Below are 13903 nucleotides of genomic sequence, written 5' to 3'. Positions count from 1 at the left end.
TTTTTGCTCTCTTGATTAATTTCTTCGTCACCCTCAGTTCTACCAGATATTCTTCTTTGTGCTCCTCTCTTTGGGATCTTTTGTATTTCTTGAACGCTGTTCTTTTAGCCTTTATTTTGTCAGCCACCTCCTTCGAGAACCAGATAGGTTTCATTTTTCTTTTGCTTTTCTTTACTTTTCTAACATATAGATTAGTTGACTTGGCAATTGCTCCTTTTAGATTGGTCCACTGTTGATCCACATCTCTCACATTCTCCCAGCCTTTTAGTTCTTCCTCCAGGTACTTCCCCATTTCATCAAATTTTGTGTTTTTGAACTGCAGAACTCGGGTTTTTGTGCTTCTTTTCCGTATCTTTTTTGTGATATTAAACCATACCGTTTGATGATCACTGGTGCTGAGGTGGGCGCCCACCTGGACATCAGAGACATTATCTCCATTAGTGAGCACTAAGTCAAGTATTGCTCCTTCTCTTGTGGGTTCCATAATCATTTGTTTGAACAAAGCTACTTGCAGGGCATCTACTATTTCTCTATTATTAGATTCTGCAGATGGGATTCTCCAGTCTACATCTGGCATATTAAAGTCTCCAACGATCACCACTTCTCCCTTCTTTCCTATCCTGTGGATGTCATTAACCAGATCTCTGTCCAGCTCATCTTTTTGGTTTGGAGGCCTGTAAACCACTCCAATAAAAATGGATGTCCCATCTTTTTTTAGGTTGGCCCATAGTGCTTCTTCATTGCTCCATCTTCCTTGCAGCTCAGATGCTTGGATATTGTTTCTGACATAAAGAGCCACTCCTCCCCCTTTCCTGTGTTCTCTGTCCTTCCTTAACAAGTTATAGCCCAATATTGCCGTATCCCAGTCATGAGATTCCGTAAACCACGTTTCTGTGACAGCAACAACGTCCAAGTCCGCTTCCACCATTAGGGCTTTCAGCTCTGGGATTTTATTGCCCAAACTTCGAGCATTTGTGCTCATAGCTTTCTTCATTCAGGTTATTGCTGTTTCTGGACTCCTTTAGTTGGGTTTTGCTATCCACTTTTCCCTTTGCCTTTGTGCAAGGGAAAGGATTAGTGCCTCTGATGGCAGAGTCATCCATCACAGTGAGCCTTTTCCTTTGGTTTCTGATCTGGAATTTCTGTATGCATTGGGGTTTTTCTCTCTTTTCAGATAACATTTCAATCTTTTCCTCAAGAACTTCTTCAGTATTTAATACAGAGAAGGCATTTTGTACTTGCTGCACTTGATATAGTGTATGCCTCCGGATCACAGGTCTAATTCTACCCGAGCCCACTGTAATACTGTTTTTTAAGTTTCTCAATGCCTTGTGTGAGTGGAGGGATAGAGTTGTGGGCTGCACAGCTGTCAATAATGGGTGTCTGTGGGTCACCGGTCTTATCCTATCTGAGCCCACAGTAAATCTCTTTTTCCTTGACTTTTGGTTATTCAGTGGTAATGGGAAATTAATTTCTGAATAATGTACCGTGGCTGAGACTTTCTTTATTGAAGCTAATTCAGCTTTACCTTCAGCCAGCTCCTTTTCCAAGGTAAAGAGTGGTGAACAAATGGGGCAAGCCTTAAGTTTCCATATGATTACCCTCAATATAAAGGATCCACAACAATTGCATTGGATAGACCTCATTTTGGTAATTTGTCTGATGAATAGCAATTATGGAAATACTATTTTACCTTGTTGCCATTTATGAATTTAGGCGGTTATATAAGAAACACAAACCTAGGGGTGGGTGGGTAGAGGGGTAGGGTGGGAGGGAGTCAAACAGGTAAAACTGACTACAGCACTCCCAAATTTCTATTTCAGTTGTGCTTCTTTTTAACAGACAGTGCACTAGTTTTGGCAAATATAATGCCCTACTTCTAAGCACAGATAACAACCAAAAATGGACTTAACTTTAGCAGAAAAGGCTCTGGCTCATGAAGATACCAGCTCCAAAGTGATTCAGTTCCCAAAGCACATGAGACTCTGGCTACTTTAATCCAATTACTGCCTCCTCCTCCACAAACACCGGCTGAGGAGGAAGGGTCTGCTTTGAACTAATGGCTGCAACAGGTAAAACTGACTACAGCACTCCCAAATTTCTATTTCAGTTGTGCTTCTTTTTAACAGACAGTGCACTAGTTTTGGCAAATATAATGCCCTACTTCTAAGCACAGATAACAACCAAAAATGGACTTAACTTTAGCAGAAAAGGCTCTGGCTCATGAAGATCCCAGCTCCAAAGTGATTCAGTTCCCAAAGCACATGAGACTCTGGCTACTTTAATCCAATTACTGCCTCCTCCTCCACAAACACCGGCTGAGGAGGAAGGGTCTGCTTTGAACTAATGGCTGCAACAGGTAAAACTGACTACAGCACTCCCAAATTTCTATTTCAGTTGTGCTTCTTTTTAACAGACAGTGCACTAGTTTTGGCAAATATAATGCCCTACTTAACTTTAGCAGAAAAGGCTCTGGCTCATGAAGATCCCAGCTCCAAAGTGATTCAGTTCCCAAAGCACATGAGACTCTGGCTACTTTAATCCAATTACTGCCTCCTCCACAAACACCGGCTGAGGAGGAAGGGTCTGCCTTGAACTAATGGCTGCAACAGGTAAAACTGACTACAGCACTCCCAAATTTCTATTTCAGTTGTGCTTCTTTTTAACAGACAGTGCACTAGTTTTGGCAAATATAATGCCCTACTTCTAAGCACAGATAACAACCAAAAATGGACTTAACTTTAGCAGAAAAGGCTCTGGCTCATGAAGATACCAGCTCCAAAGTGATTCAGTTCCCAAAGCACATGAGACTCTGGCTACTTTAATCCAATTACTGCCTCCTCCTCCACAAACACCGGCTGAGGAGGAAGGGTCTGCTTTGAACTAATGGCTGCAACAGGTAAAACTGACTACAGCACTCCCAAATTTCTATTTCAGTTGTGCTTCTTTTTAACAGACAGTGCACTAGTTTTGGCAAATATAATGCCCTACTTCTAAGCACAGATAACAACCAAAAATGGACTTAACTTTAGCAGAAAAGGCTCTGGCTCATGAAGATACCAGCTCCAAAGTGATTCAGTTCCCAAAGCACATGAGACTCTGGCTACTTTAATCCAATTACTGCCTCCTCCTTCACAAACACCGGCTGAGGAGGAAGGGTCTGCTTTGAACTAATGGCTGCAACAGGTAAAACTGACTACAGCACTCCCAAATTTCTATTTCAGTTGTGCTTCTTTTTAACAGACAGTGCACTAGTTTTGGCAAATATAATGCCCTACTTAACTTTAGCAGAAAAGGCTCTGGCTCATGAAGATCCCAGCTCCAAAGTGATTCAGTTCCCAAAGCACATGAGACTCTGGCTACTTTAATCCAATTACTGCCTCCTCCACAAACACCGGCTGAGGAGGAAGGGTCTGCCTTGAACTAATGGCTGCAACAGGTAAAACTGACTACAGCACTCCCAAATTTCTATTTCAGTTGTGCTTCTTTTTAACAGACAGTGCACTAGTTTTGGCAAATATAATGCCCTACTTCTAAGCACAGATAACAACCAAAAATGGACTTAACTTTAGCAGAAAAGGCTCTGGCTCATGAAGATCCCAGCTCCAAAGTGATTCAGTTCCCAAAGCACATGAGACTCTGGCTACTTTAATCCAATTACTGCCTCCTCCACAAACACCGGCTGAGGAGGAAGGGTCTGCTTTGAACTAATGGCTGCAACAGGTAAAACTGACTACAGCACTCCCAAATTTCTATTTCAGTTGTGCTTCTTTTTAACAGACAGTGCACTAGTTTTGGCAAATATAATGCCCTACTTCTAAGCACAGATAACAACCAAAAATGGACTTAACTTTAGCATAGTAGTGACGGCAGAAAAGGAACAAATGGTCCATCCAGTCTGCCCATCAAGCTTAAGATAGCAACTGCCACTCTGTGCAGCTAACTCCCATATTTCCCTTAAGAGTAGTAACTGTCGCTATGTGCAGATATTTCAGTTAGTAACATTTTTGGTTGATGAGTTTTATTTAAAATTCATACAGTGTTGCTTGGCATGCTTTGCTTATGGACTTGGCTGAAGAAGCAGTCCTGTGTTTTTTTCCCATACATGTACGTATGAATACCCCAGACCGTAGAAGTCAGGACCCTCATGGCTGCTGTCTGAATCCAATTCCCCTTTTCAACTGGCCACTGAAGCAGGGAGTGATGTTTCAGTTGCATTTAAAGCATCAAGGTTTACTGGTTTGGTATAGCTGTGTTTAGGAAGGGATTGGATAGGTTCTTGGAGGAGAAGTCCATTGCCTGCTGTTAAGTTCACTTGGAGAGTGGCCACTGCCATTGGCAATGGTAACATGGAATAGACTTGGTTTTTGGGTACTTGCCAGGTTCTTATGGCCTGGATTGGCCACTGTTGGAAGCAGGATGCTGGGCTTGATGGACCCTTGGTCTGACCCAGTATGGCATTTTCTTATGTTAATAATTTCCATGCTTTCTGCTAAGGGCAGTAACTGCCGCACCAACAAGTTACCCCCATGCACACTTTCTTCAAATCCTTTAGGACTTGACCGTAGAAGCAGTACTGTACTTTTTCCCTTGTGTCTATGCATCAATATCTCAGACTGTAAAAGTCTAGTTCTTCTGAATTTTATTTATTTATTTATTTAATATATATTTCTATACCGGACTTCACGAATAGAATTCACATCAGGCCGGTTTACATGGAACTTAGGGGATAAACAAGTGTAACCAAAAACAAGAAGGCTGAATCAAGCAAAGTTACATAAAACAAGGGCATGGAACTTAGGGGATAAACAAGTGTAACCAAAAACAAGAAGGCTGAATCAAGCAAAGTTACATAAAACAAGGGCATTGAACTTGGGGGCTAGAGTAGCCAGGAAGAAAGGTAGAGCGGAAATTAGTAACAAATAAATAATATATAACTGGTTATGAGATTGGTAATTATCTCATTCCTTAGGCTGAGTCCGAAGTGTCATTTTGACTAGGGGAAGGCTTGGAGGAAAAGCCACGTCTTCAGTTGTCTTCAAAAGGTATGAAGGCAAGGTTCCAGTCTTAGGTCAGTCGGAGGTCTGTTCCAGAGGACAGGGCCTGCTGTGGAGAAGGAACGTTCTTTGGTGGTTTTTAGACTGGTGTATTTTGAAGGTGGGACTTGAAGGGTCCCTTTATAAGCTTCTCTGATGGGTCTTTCGGACGAGCGGTGTTTGAGAGGGTTCTGAAGGTCTAGTGTGAGCTGTTGGTGAATAGATTTGTGGATTATAGTGAGAGCTTTATATAGAATTCTATATTTTATTGGCAGCCAATGCAGGTTTCGAAGGATGGGGGTAATGTGAGCACGGCGGTTGGTATTGGTTAGGATTCTAGCTGCTGCGTTCTAGAGCATTTGTATAGGTTTTGTGGCTGAAATGGGGAGCCCCAGGAGTAAGGCATTGCAGTAGTCTGTTTTCGAAAATAACGTGGATTGAAGGATGGTTCTAAAGTCCTGAAAGTGGAAAAGGGGTTTGATTCTTTTTAAAACTTGAAGCTTATAGAAACAGTCCTTGGTGATATTATTAATTGATTTTTTTAGATTCAGATGATTGTCTAGTATAATTCCTAAATCTCTAGTTTGAGAGATCTGTGGGTCCAGAGCTGTAATGTCGGTGTTGGTCGAGTGTTCAGGGGAGATAATAAGGATTTCCGTCTTGGATGCGTTTAGAACCAGGTTCAGGCTAGAGAGGAGGCTTTTTATGGACTTCAGGCAATTTTCCCCCCTACCGTCTGAAAGGATAGCATCTGTTAAGAGAATTAACTACTACACTACTAAATTACCCCCCTACACGCTATCCTTCATTTCCATTCTCTAGCCATCTAAGCCGGGATCAATGTTGCAGTTGCATTAAAAGAATCAAGGTTTACTGGTTAAGGATAGTAATCTCCATGCTAAGGGTAGTAACAGCTGCACCAGCACAGCTGCACACTTTTCTCATTTCTGTCCTTTAGCTTTTAGAGATCCACAGTGTTTATCCCATGCCCCTTTGAATTCTTTGACTATTTTAGTCTTCACCACTTCCTCCAGAAGGGCACTCCAGGCATCCACCACCCTTTCCATGAAGAAATATTTCCTGACATTGGTTCTAAGTTGTCTCCCTGGAGTTTCATTTCATGACCCCCTAGTTCTAATGTTTTCTTTCCAATGGAAAAGGTTTGAAGTGCGTGCATCATTAAAACCTTTCATCTATCTGAAAGTCTGTATCAATTCTCCCCAGCACCTCCTTTCTTCCATAGTATACATATTCAGATCCTTCAGCTTTTCCTCAAAGGACTTCCGATACAGACCCTACACCATTTTGGTCATCCTTCTCTGGACTGCCTCCAGGATGGAGACTGTATCTTGAGATACAGTCTCCAGAACTGAACACAGCACTCCAGGGAAGGCCTCCCCAAGGACCTATACAAAGGCAATATCACCTCCTTTTTCTTACTGTTTATTTCTCTCTCTATGCAGCCCAATATTCATCTGGCTTTAGCTATCACCTTGTCACATTGTTTCGTCATCTTCAGATCACCTGACACTATTACCCCAAGATCCCTCTCTTGGTCTTTCACCCTCCATTTATACAATTCTTTTGGATTATCACACCCCAGATGAATGACTCTGCACTTCTTGGCATTGAATCTTCGACCATCTTGGCACTCACTCCCAAGCTTATTTTATTCTCAAGCCTCCTAGGTGGAACATTATCAAAAGCTTTGCTGAAATCCCAAGTAGATCACATCAAACGCTCTTTCTTCCTCGATCCAATTCTCTAGTCACCCAATCAAAAACACTTAAAGTGATGTGTCCCAGGACTCCATGGCTAAGTTATGCCACAAAGATGAACCAGTGTCAGGATACCATGGCTGTCTGGTAGCACCTGCACCAATCCCAGGATCCTATGGCTTGTGGCAACTGCAGTGGTAGATGGAAGTAACTAGTGTCCAGACCTGTGACCCACATCACTCCAACAGCTGTGGTATACAATACAGGAATCTCATACTTGTTTAAAGATAAGCACCAAGGCTAGTGGCTTTGTTATAAGCAGATGACTGTGATTTGAATCTGTCTGTTCCACATTGGAAAAAAGCATCCCAGGGAGCTTTCTAGTGGATCCCAGTTAAATGCATACACAATATTGTGCTGTTCAATTTCTCCCCTTCCATCCCAAGTTTATTTTCCTTGTTTTTTGTAACTTTCCCTCTCCCTTTTTCTGATTCACTGTATTTAAAGTTCAAGGTTCTTATTGAAAATATTGTTTTTTACGTTACGTTATGCTTTACACTCCTTGTTATTTGTAAACCGGGTTGATGTGATGCCAATCATGAAACTCGGTATAACAAAAACAATAAATAAATAAATAAATAAATCTGCTGTTTGACATCTAACTCTGCTGTCATTCTGCTGATTCACAAGCACGCACCAGAATTCTCATCCTCAGCTCTGCCACTGCTTATGTCATTGTACACGACTTTGGATGAGTCATTATCTCCCTGTGTCTCAGTTCTAATCCCCTACTTTGCATTTAGAAATGTTGCTGCAGCAGCTCTCCAAATTTATTGCTCTAACCTCAGACTTCCTGCTATATACCTGCCTGTTGTCTCTTCCCTGCATGAAATGATTTTTCCCAAGTGTGTGATTATTGCTGCTTTGGCAGCTCTGCAGCTCTTCCAGACTAGTATATGATTTTCATTGCGGTTTGTTTGTCTTCAGGAGAACATTCACTAGTTGGAACAAGCTGTCCTGCAGACTTCAGATACACAACTGTACACGATTCATATATAAATTCATTCCCATGCTACACCAGTACTGAGATCCATACACACGCAGATCTGTCAACGTACTTCTATTCCATCCTGCAGCACACTCCTTGCTAATCAAGTACTGAGACCCCTCACAATTACCCACAGCTCTGCCAATACACCTCAGTCCTGCCCTGCAGCACCCCATCTATTCCAGTAGAGATCATATTCTGCCTATCTGACAAGACTTGGGGGAGTTGTGGACATAGGTCATTGCTTAATGGTGACATGAGTAGCTAGGACTGTGACACATGCATATCGATTCCAAAGGATGTGAGGTGCCCTGGTATGTCACTGTCACCGTAATGGCAGGCCCACAGGGAAGGAGCCATAGTTCTGCTCATGATATTGGTGCATGTGTCAGCATTCCTTTAATGAGGCTGCAAACACAGGCCTGACCTTTGAAAGACTGTTACTTCAAGTCATGGCAAAGATGTCACCTAACATGGTAGCACAGGTAAGCAAACACGCCTGTCGCAGCACTCTCATCAATGCATAAGTGTACAGATGACATAACTTCACTTTGATCAAGTCCATAGTCCTAGAAGTAAAATGGAGCTGAATGCTCCCAGCTCACCTTATACACTTGTCCATATGTCCCATTGCCAACCACTTCCACAAGTTCAAATATACCAGCAGGGTCCTGCAAGAGAAAAACATACACAGATTCAGGATCAGATGGAACAAAGCAAGTTTGTTTACTGTAAACTGTGTTTTCCATAGATAGCAGGACGAATTAACCATGATCTGTGGATGATGTCATCCAGCAGCACCGGACTCATCTCTCCCAGTGAGTACATCTCTACTGAGCATGTGCAGGAGTTCCCACAAAGAGGTTGCCTTGAGAGCCTCCTCGGTCTCTATTATAATTATAGTCAGTCAACTCTCCAGGGAGGCAGGCGGGCTTCTCATGGCTAATTCATCCTGTAAGCAAACTTGCTTTTTCCATTGATAAGCAGGCTGAATTAGCCATGATCTATAAGGACTCCCAAGCTGAGGGCTGCAGTGGAGGTTTACTGAATAAGCAATCCGGACACCACTGTGGAAAGTAAACTACTATGAGAATAGATTACACAAAATGGCTTGTCTTCTAAGGGATAAATGACTTTCTCCATCATGGACATGCAGTCTCAGAAATAAGGCAGACAATTCAATGGATTTATTGATATGGAAAACCAAGACAATATTTGGTAGAAAATTTGGGTGAGTTGGATGGACTACCTGATCATGGAAAAACTATGTATAGAAAATAGCAAATATGGATATGAGCTTTCAGCTTATGATTCTTGTAGCTGAAGTAACTGCATGGAGGAATGCTACTTTTCACGTCAAGAAATAAAGAGAATCTCTCTGCAGAGGCCTGAAAGGCAGCCTCATGAGTAGAGAAAGGATAACATTCAAGTACCATGGACAGGGAGGTTTATTTGCCAGGGGCTAAATGTCACACAAGCTTTTCATAAAGCTATATAACAGTGGATGAGTAGAGTTGGGTTTAGTGTGTGCATGAGCGTGGTAGTCTAAGTCACTGAAATGTACTTTCACCAGTGATGTGGCAAGACCTGAGTCTGAAAGGATGAGTAAGTACATTAGCAAGTGCTTGGGTCCAAGTTTTCTTTTTTTGTCAGTACCTTTTAGAATATCTAATCCATTTCAATGTATAGTACACTCTAGTGGATGACATGCTAGCAAATACCAAAATATTCTTGATCACTCTAGACAAAGAGGTGACCAAGCACTGAACATTCAACATCCAATCCTCTGGCATAAGGTATGGATGACAGAGTATTCCTTTGTCCTGAGTTAACAACATAGGCTCTGTCCCCAGATAAATGGGGGCACTTCTGGAAAGTAATACAAGATTTGCAAACTCTGTCCAGGTCAAGCTGGAGCTATAAGAAGCCAGCAAGCATGGTCTTGCAGCTGTTTTTACACTGCCTTGGCAATCAGTAAAAGCAGTGAAAAAGTGTCTATCAGGTTTGTCCTCCAATCAAGAAGGAAAGAATTCTGAACCAGTCTGAGATCACTAGGTAGAATGAGGAAAAACTGATCTAGTTTTCTGTTCTGTCCAATGCAAACAGGTCAATCAACAGCCAACCCCTAAAATGAGTAGTACATCAAGTATCGCAAAGACCACTCATGCAGTTGGAATACTCTGCTGAGGTGATCCGTGAGTGTACTGGAAGCTCCTGAAAGATAAACGGTTTGGAAGACAGACTGATGTCTGGTAGCACACTCTCCAATCTTTATTTCTTCCTTGCAGAGAGGCCATGGTTCTGTGCCTCTCTGTTTGCTGACATAAAAATATAGCAACCTGATAGGTACTTTGAATTAAGATGTCCTTCCCGCAAACAAGATTCTGAATTTTGATAGAGCGCATCTGGTCCTCTTTATTTTGAACATATTGATCTGATAATGACGATCACGAGAGCATGTGCGCTGGGATTAAATAATCCCGTATGAGTATCCCCTCCCCCTTTCAAGGAGGTGTCCATTGCTAGTGAGATTTGATGAAGTGGTACCCTGTCCAAAATCACACCGGGGTTTTACTATGACAGTAATTCTCACCTTAGAAACCTGGATTATGGTAGAAAATGATTGAGTCATCTGACCCCACTGAGAACAGAGACCTAGTGAAAGTAAGTGATAGAAAGGTGGGTCAGGGGACCACATGCAATGGCTGCTGCCATATGTCCTGACACAACAAGAATTGCTCCAGCTATAACATAGTGAGAGGTCAGTAGTTTGTGTACGTGGAGTGCCTCAGGGATCTGTATTTGTTCCACTGCTTTTCAAAATATTTATAAATGATCTGGAAATGGATATGAAAAGTGAGGTGATCAGATTTACAAATTATTCAGTGTAATTTAATCACATATAGATTGTGATAAATTACAGAAAGACTTGGCAAGACAGGAATATTGGGCATCCAAATGGCAGATGAAAATTAATGTGGATAAGTGAAAGGTGATGCACATAGGGAAAAATAAGCCATGCTTTAGTTACATGAGGTTAGGCTCCATATTAGGCGTTACCAACCAGGAAAAAAGATCTAGGCTTCAGAGTGGATAATATACTGAAATCATTGGCTCAGTGTGCTGAAGCCGTCAAAAAGTTAGCATGTAGCATATTTAAGACTAATTGGAGAAAATTCTTTTTCACTCAACGCACAATAAAGCTCTGGAACTTGTTGCCAGAGGATGTGGTTAGTGCAGTTATTGTAGCTGGGTTCAAAAAAGGTTTGGATAAGTTCTTGGAGGAGAACTCCATTAACTGCTATTAATCAAGTTTACTTAGATAATAGCCACTGCTATTATGCATCAGTAGCATGGATTTTCTTGGTATTTGGGTTCTTGCCAGGTTCGGCCTCTGTTGGAAACAGGATGCTTATGTTGCCACACTTCCAAGAAGTTTTGGATTCTGTCCCACTCTGAAACAGAGTTTGGAAGGCTGAAAAACTGGGCCTAGGTATATGCTGAGCCTGTTATGTAGTCTTAGGCTGAGGGTGCTCATGCTGCCAGGATGTGGCTGGAGATGGTTTATGTGGATGGAGATGGTTTATTGGATTATCACCCAATAAACTGATACAGACATACCAAACACTGCACGTTCTACTTCTTGTTAAACTTCTATCATCCTCTTCTTCTTCTCCCAGTTAGAACCATCCTTGTTTTATTGTAACTGATTTTTCTGCGCACTTGTTATAATTTGTAAATGTATACTCTCATGTTATATTTATGCATGTTTATAATGTATTGATCACCCCTCGTTTTATGTAAACCGACATGATACGAATCTCCGTGAATGCCGGTATAGAAAAACTCAAATAAATAAAATAAATAAATAAAATGGTTGCTAATGTTGGGCTGGGAGAGGCAGTAGGTAGTACTGCTAAAAAAAAGACCAGAACTAATTCTTAAATATGAACTTTGGATACATGCAGAAGGTACTTGTGGACCCTCAATAGAGTTGGACTGCTACATTCTATTTCTTAATTTGTCAAAGAGACCATGTACATCTGGCAATCTCTCGAGGACATCATTTTGGATGGTATTTGTCCTAAGCGACATCTAAGCTCCAAGCAAAGTTCATGCATGAAAAAAGTTGAAAAATTCACAGATAGAACAGAGAAAGTGATAAGTGCGCTCTTTCATCTTCAAAATTGGTTGTGAGCAATAAGACCCTCTTTCCACAAGCTGCAGAAAAGCCTTCAGATTTTGAATGCAGTCATGAGGATATTGCACCATCTGCAACTGATGCATACAGATATTGGTAGTAAGCATGGAGCTTTGCAAGATTTCCTTGCCAAAAAAGTCAAGCAGCCTTATTCAGGGTGGATCTAACAATGATTAACTGAACAAATATAAACTATGACGATTTTGGAATGTATTTGAGATTCAGCTTTGTAGCTGCTGGAATGCCAGAGATAGGTACATCTACATTCTCAGCTGCAAATGGTTTAGAACAATGGTTCTCAACCGGTGTGTCATGACACACTCAGGTGTGTCGCCACAATTCCCAGTCCCCCGCTGACCCAGCTGCTCCCCCTACCCAAGGAAAATAGGTCCTCCACCCAGGCTTAAAATGCTGATAGCCCAGGCAGAATGCGGCAGGAGAGCTGGAGTCAGCGACACCGGCATGCTCTCTTCTTCCTGCCTCCCCCCCCCCGCGGCCCGGAAGAGGAAGTGGTGAGCAGCGAGTGCGTGCGCAGAAAGAAGAGACCATGCTAGTGCGGGCATCATCAGCCCGAAGAAAAGAAGAGAGGCGCGGACTGAAGAATGCACTGAGTGGCTCGGAATAAAAAGAGGAACGAAGTCAACCCTCGCGGCCGATGGGACTCCTTTCTCCACGAGGATTGAAATTGAAGGAGGTTACTGCTGCCTTTAGGGTTGGAAGTGGAGGAGGCTGCTACTGCCGCTAGCTGGGGGGAGGGGGGGGAGAGTGAGGGAATGAGCAAGCATGTGTGTTTGAGGTGCTGTGTATGTGAGTGAGACAGCATGTATGTGAATAATTGAAAACCTGTATATGTGAAAGAGCATGTGTGTGAGAGCCTGTGTATGAGAGAGCATGAATGTAAGTGTATGATTGAGAACCTGTATGTGTAAGTTTGTGTGAAAGAGTATGTGTGTGTGATTGAGATCCTTTGTGTGTGAGAGTGATCATGTGTATGTATGATTAAGAGCCTGTGTGTATAAGTAAGAGAGTCAGCATGTGTGTCTGTGTGTGACTGAGAGCTGGTTTAAGTGAGGGAGCATGTGAGTATGTGATTGAGAGCCTGTGTGTAAATGAGAAAGAGAGAGAGCATGTTGTAAGCATGTGAAAGAGTGTGTGAGAGAAAAAGACAGCATGTATGTGTGTGATTGAAAGCCTGTGTGTAAACATGAAAAGACAGACAGCATGTGTGTAAATGTGTAATTAAGAGCCTATATAAGTGAGAGAGAAAAAGCATGTGTATATGTAAGTGATTGAGAGCCAGTGTGAGAGAGTGAGAGGAGAAAGTTGCAAGCAAACCATCCCTCCTCCTGCTAATTCAAAACAATCTCAGGGCACCTGGATATCAAACGCTCCCAGGTATGCAGAGCAAAACATTTTTTGTATCCTTATTACTTTTCATTATTGGGCCTTTGTGTCTGCTATTTTGAAATATTTTATTGGTATCTAGAAATTTTTGATATGAGTCTATAATTATTGGATATTCCATTCATCAGCTGTTTTGAAATAATCTGTTCTTTTTGTTAGTATGGTTTTGCTGCTATTGATTTTATAATTTCTTGATTTGTTTTATAAGGACTGGTGGTGTTTCTTTTTTTCCTTTGCTTCACTGCATATAGAGACTCTGACTTGTTGCTGTTTCCAATTCAGTTTTTGTCTGCATGCTTATAGTTATGCTTGGTCTCTTTATTCTTTGTTAGTGAGGGTCAGCAGATGTCATTCAGGTGAGGTTTTCTGCTGGCGTGTAGTTGCTGTGTAGGGCTCTTTAGCAGCCTGGCTTGTTCCGTTTTCCTAATAGGAGGTGTATTGATGTCTTAAGGCCTGGTGTAATATTTTCAGAGTTACGTTTTCCTAGGTAAGGCGT

The 13903-nt window shown here is 41.9% G+C and overlaps 1 protein-coding gene across 1 annotated transcript in view; it reads right to left on the bottom strand.

The window, feature by feature from the left end:
• The window catches only part of LOC115078196 (misshapen-like kinase 1), a 1532819-nt gene that overhangs the window by 1296767 nt on the left and 222149 nt on the right, over positions 1-13903 (bottom strand). Inside the window, 1 exon segment of the mRNA XM_029580940.1 lies at positions 8408-8473. Coding sequence (XP_029436800.1) covers positions 8408-8473 — 66 coding nt within the window.

The sequence above is a fragment of the Rhinatrema bivittatum genome, chromosome 16 (assembly GCF_901001135.1).
Source record: "Rhinatrema bivittatum chromosome 16, aRhiBiv1.1, whole genome shotgun sequence".
Lineage (NCBI taxonomy): Eukaryota > Metazoa > Chordata > Amphibia > Gymnophiona > Rhinatrematidae > Rhinatrema > Rhinatrema bivittatum.
Note: the sequence above shows the minus strand (reverse complement) of the source record. Positions and strands in the feature narration are given on the sequence as shown.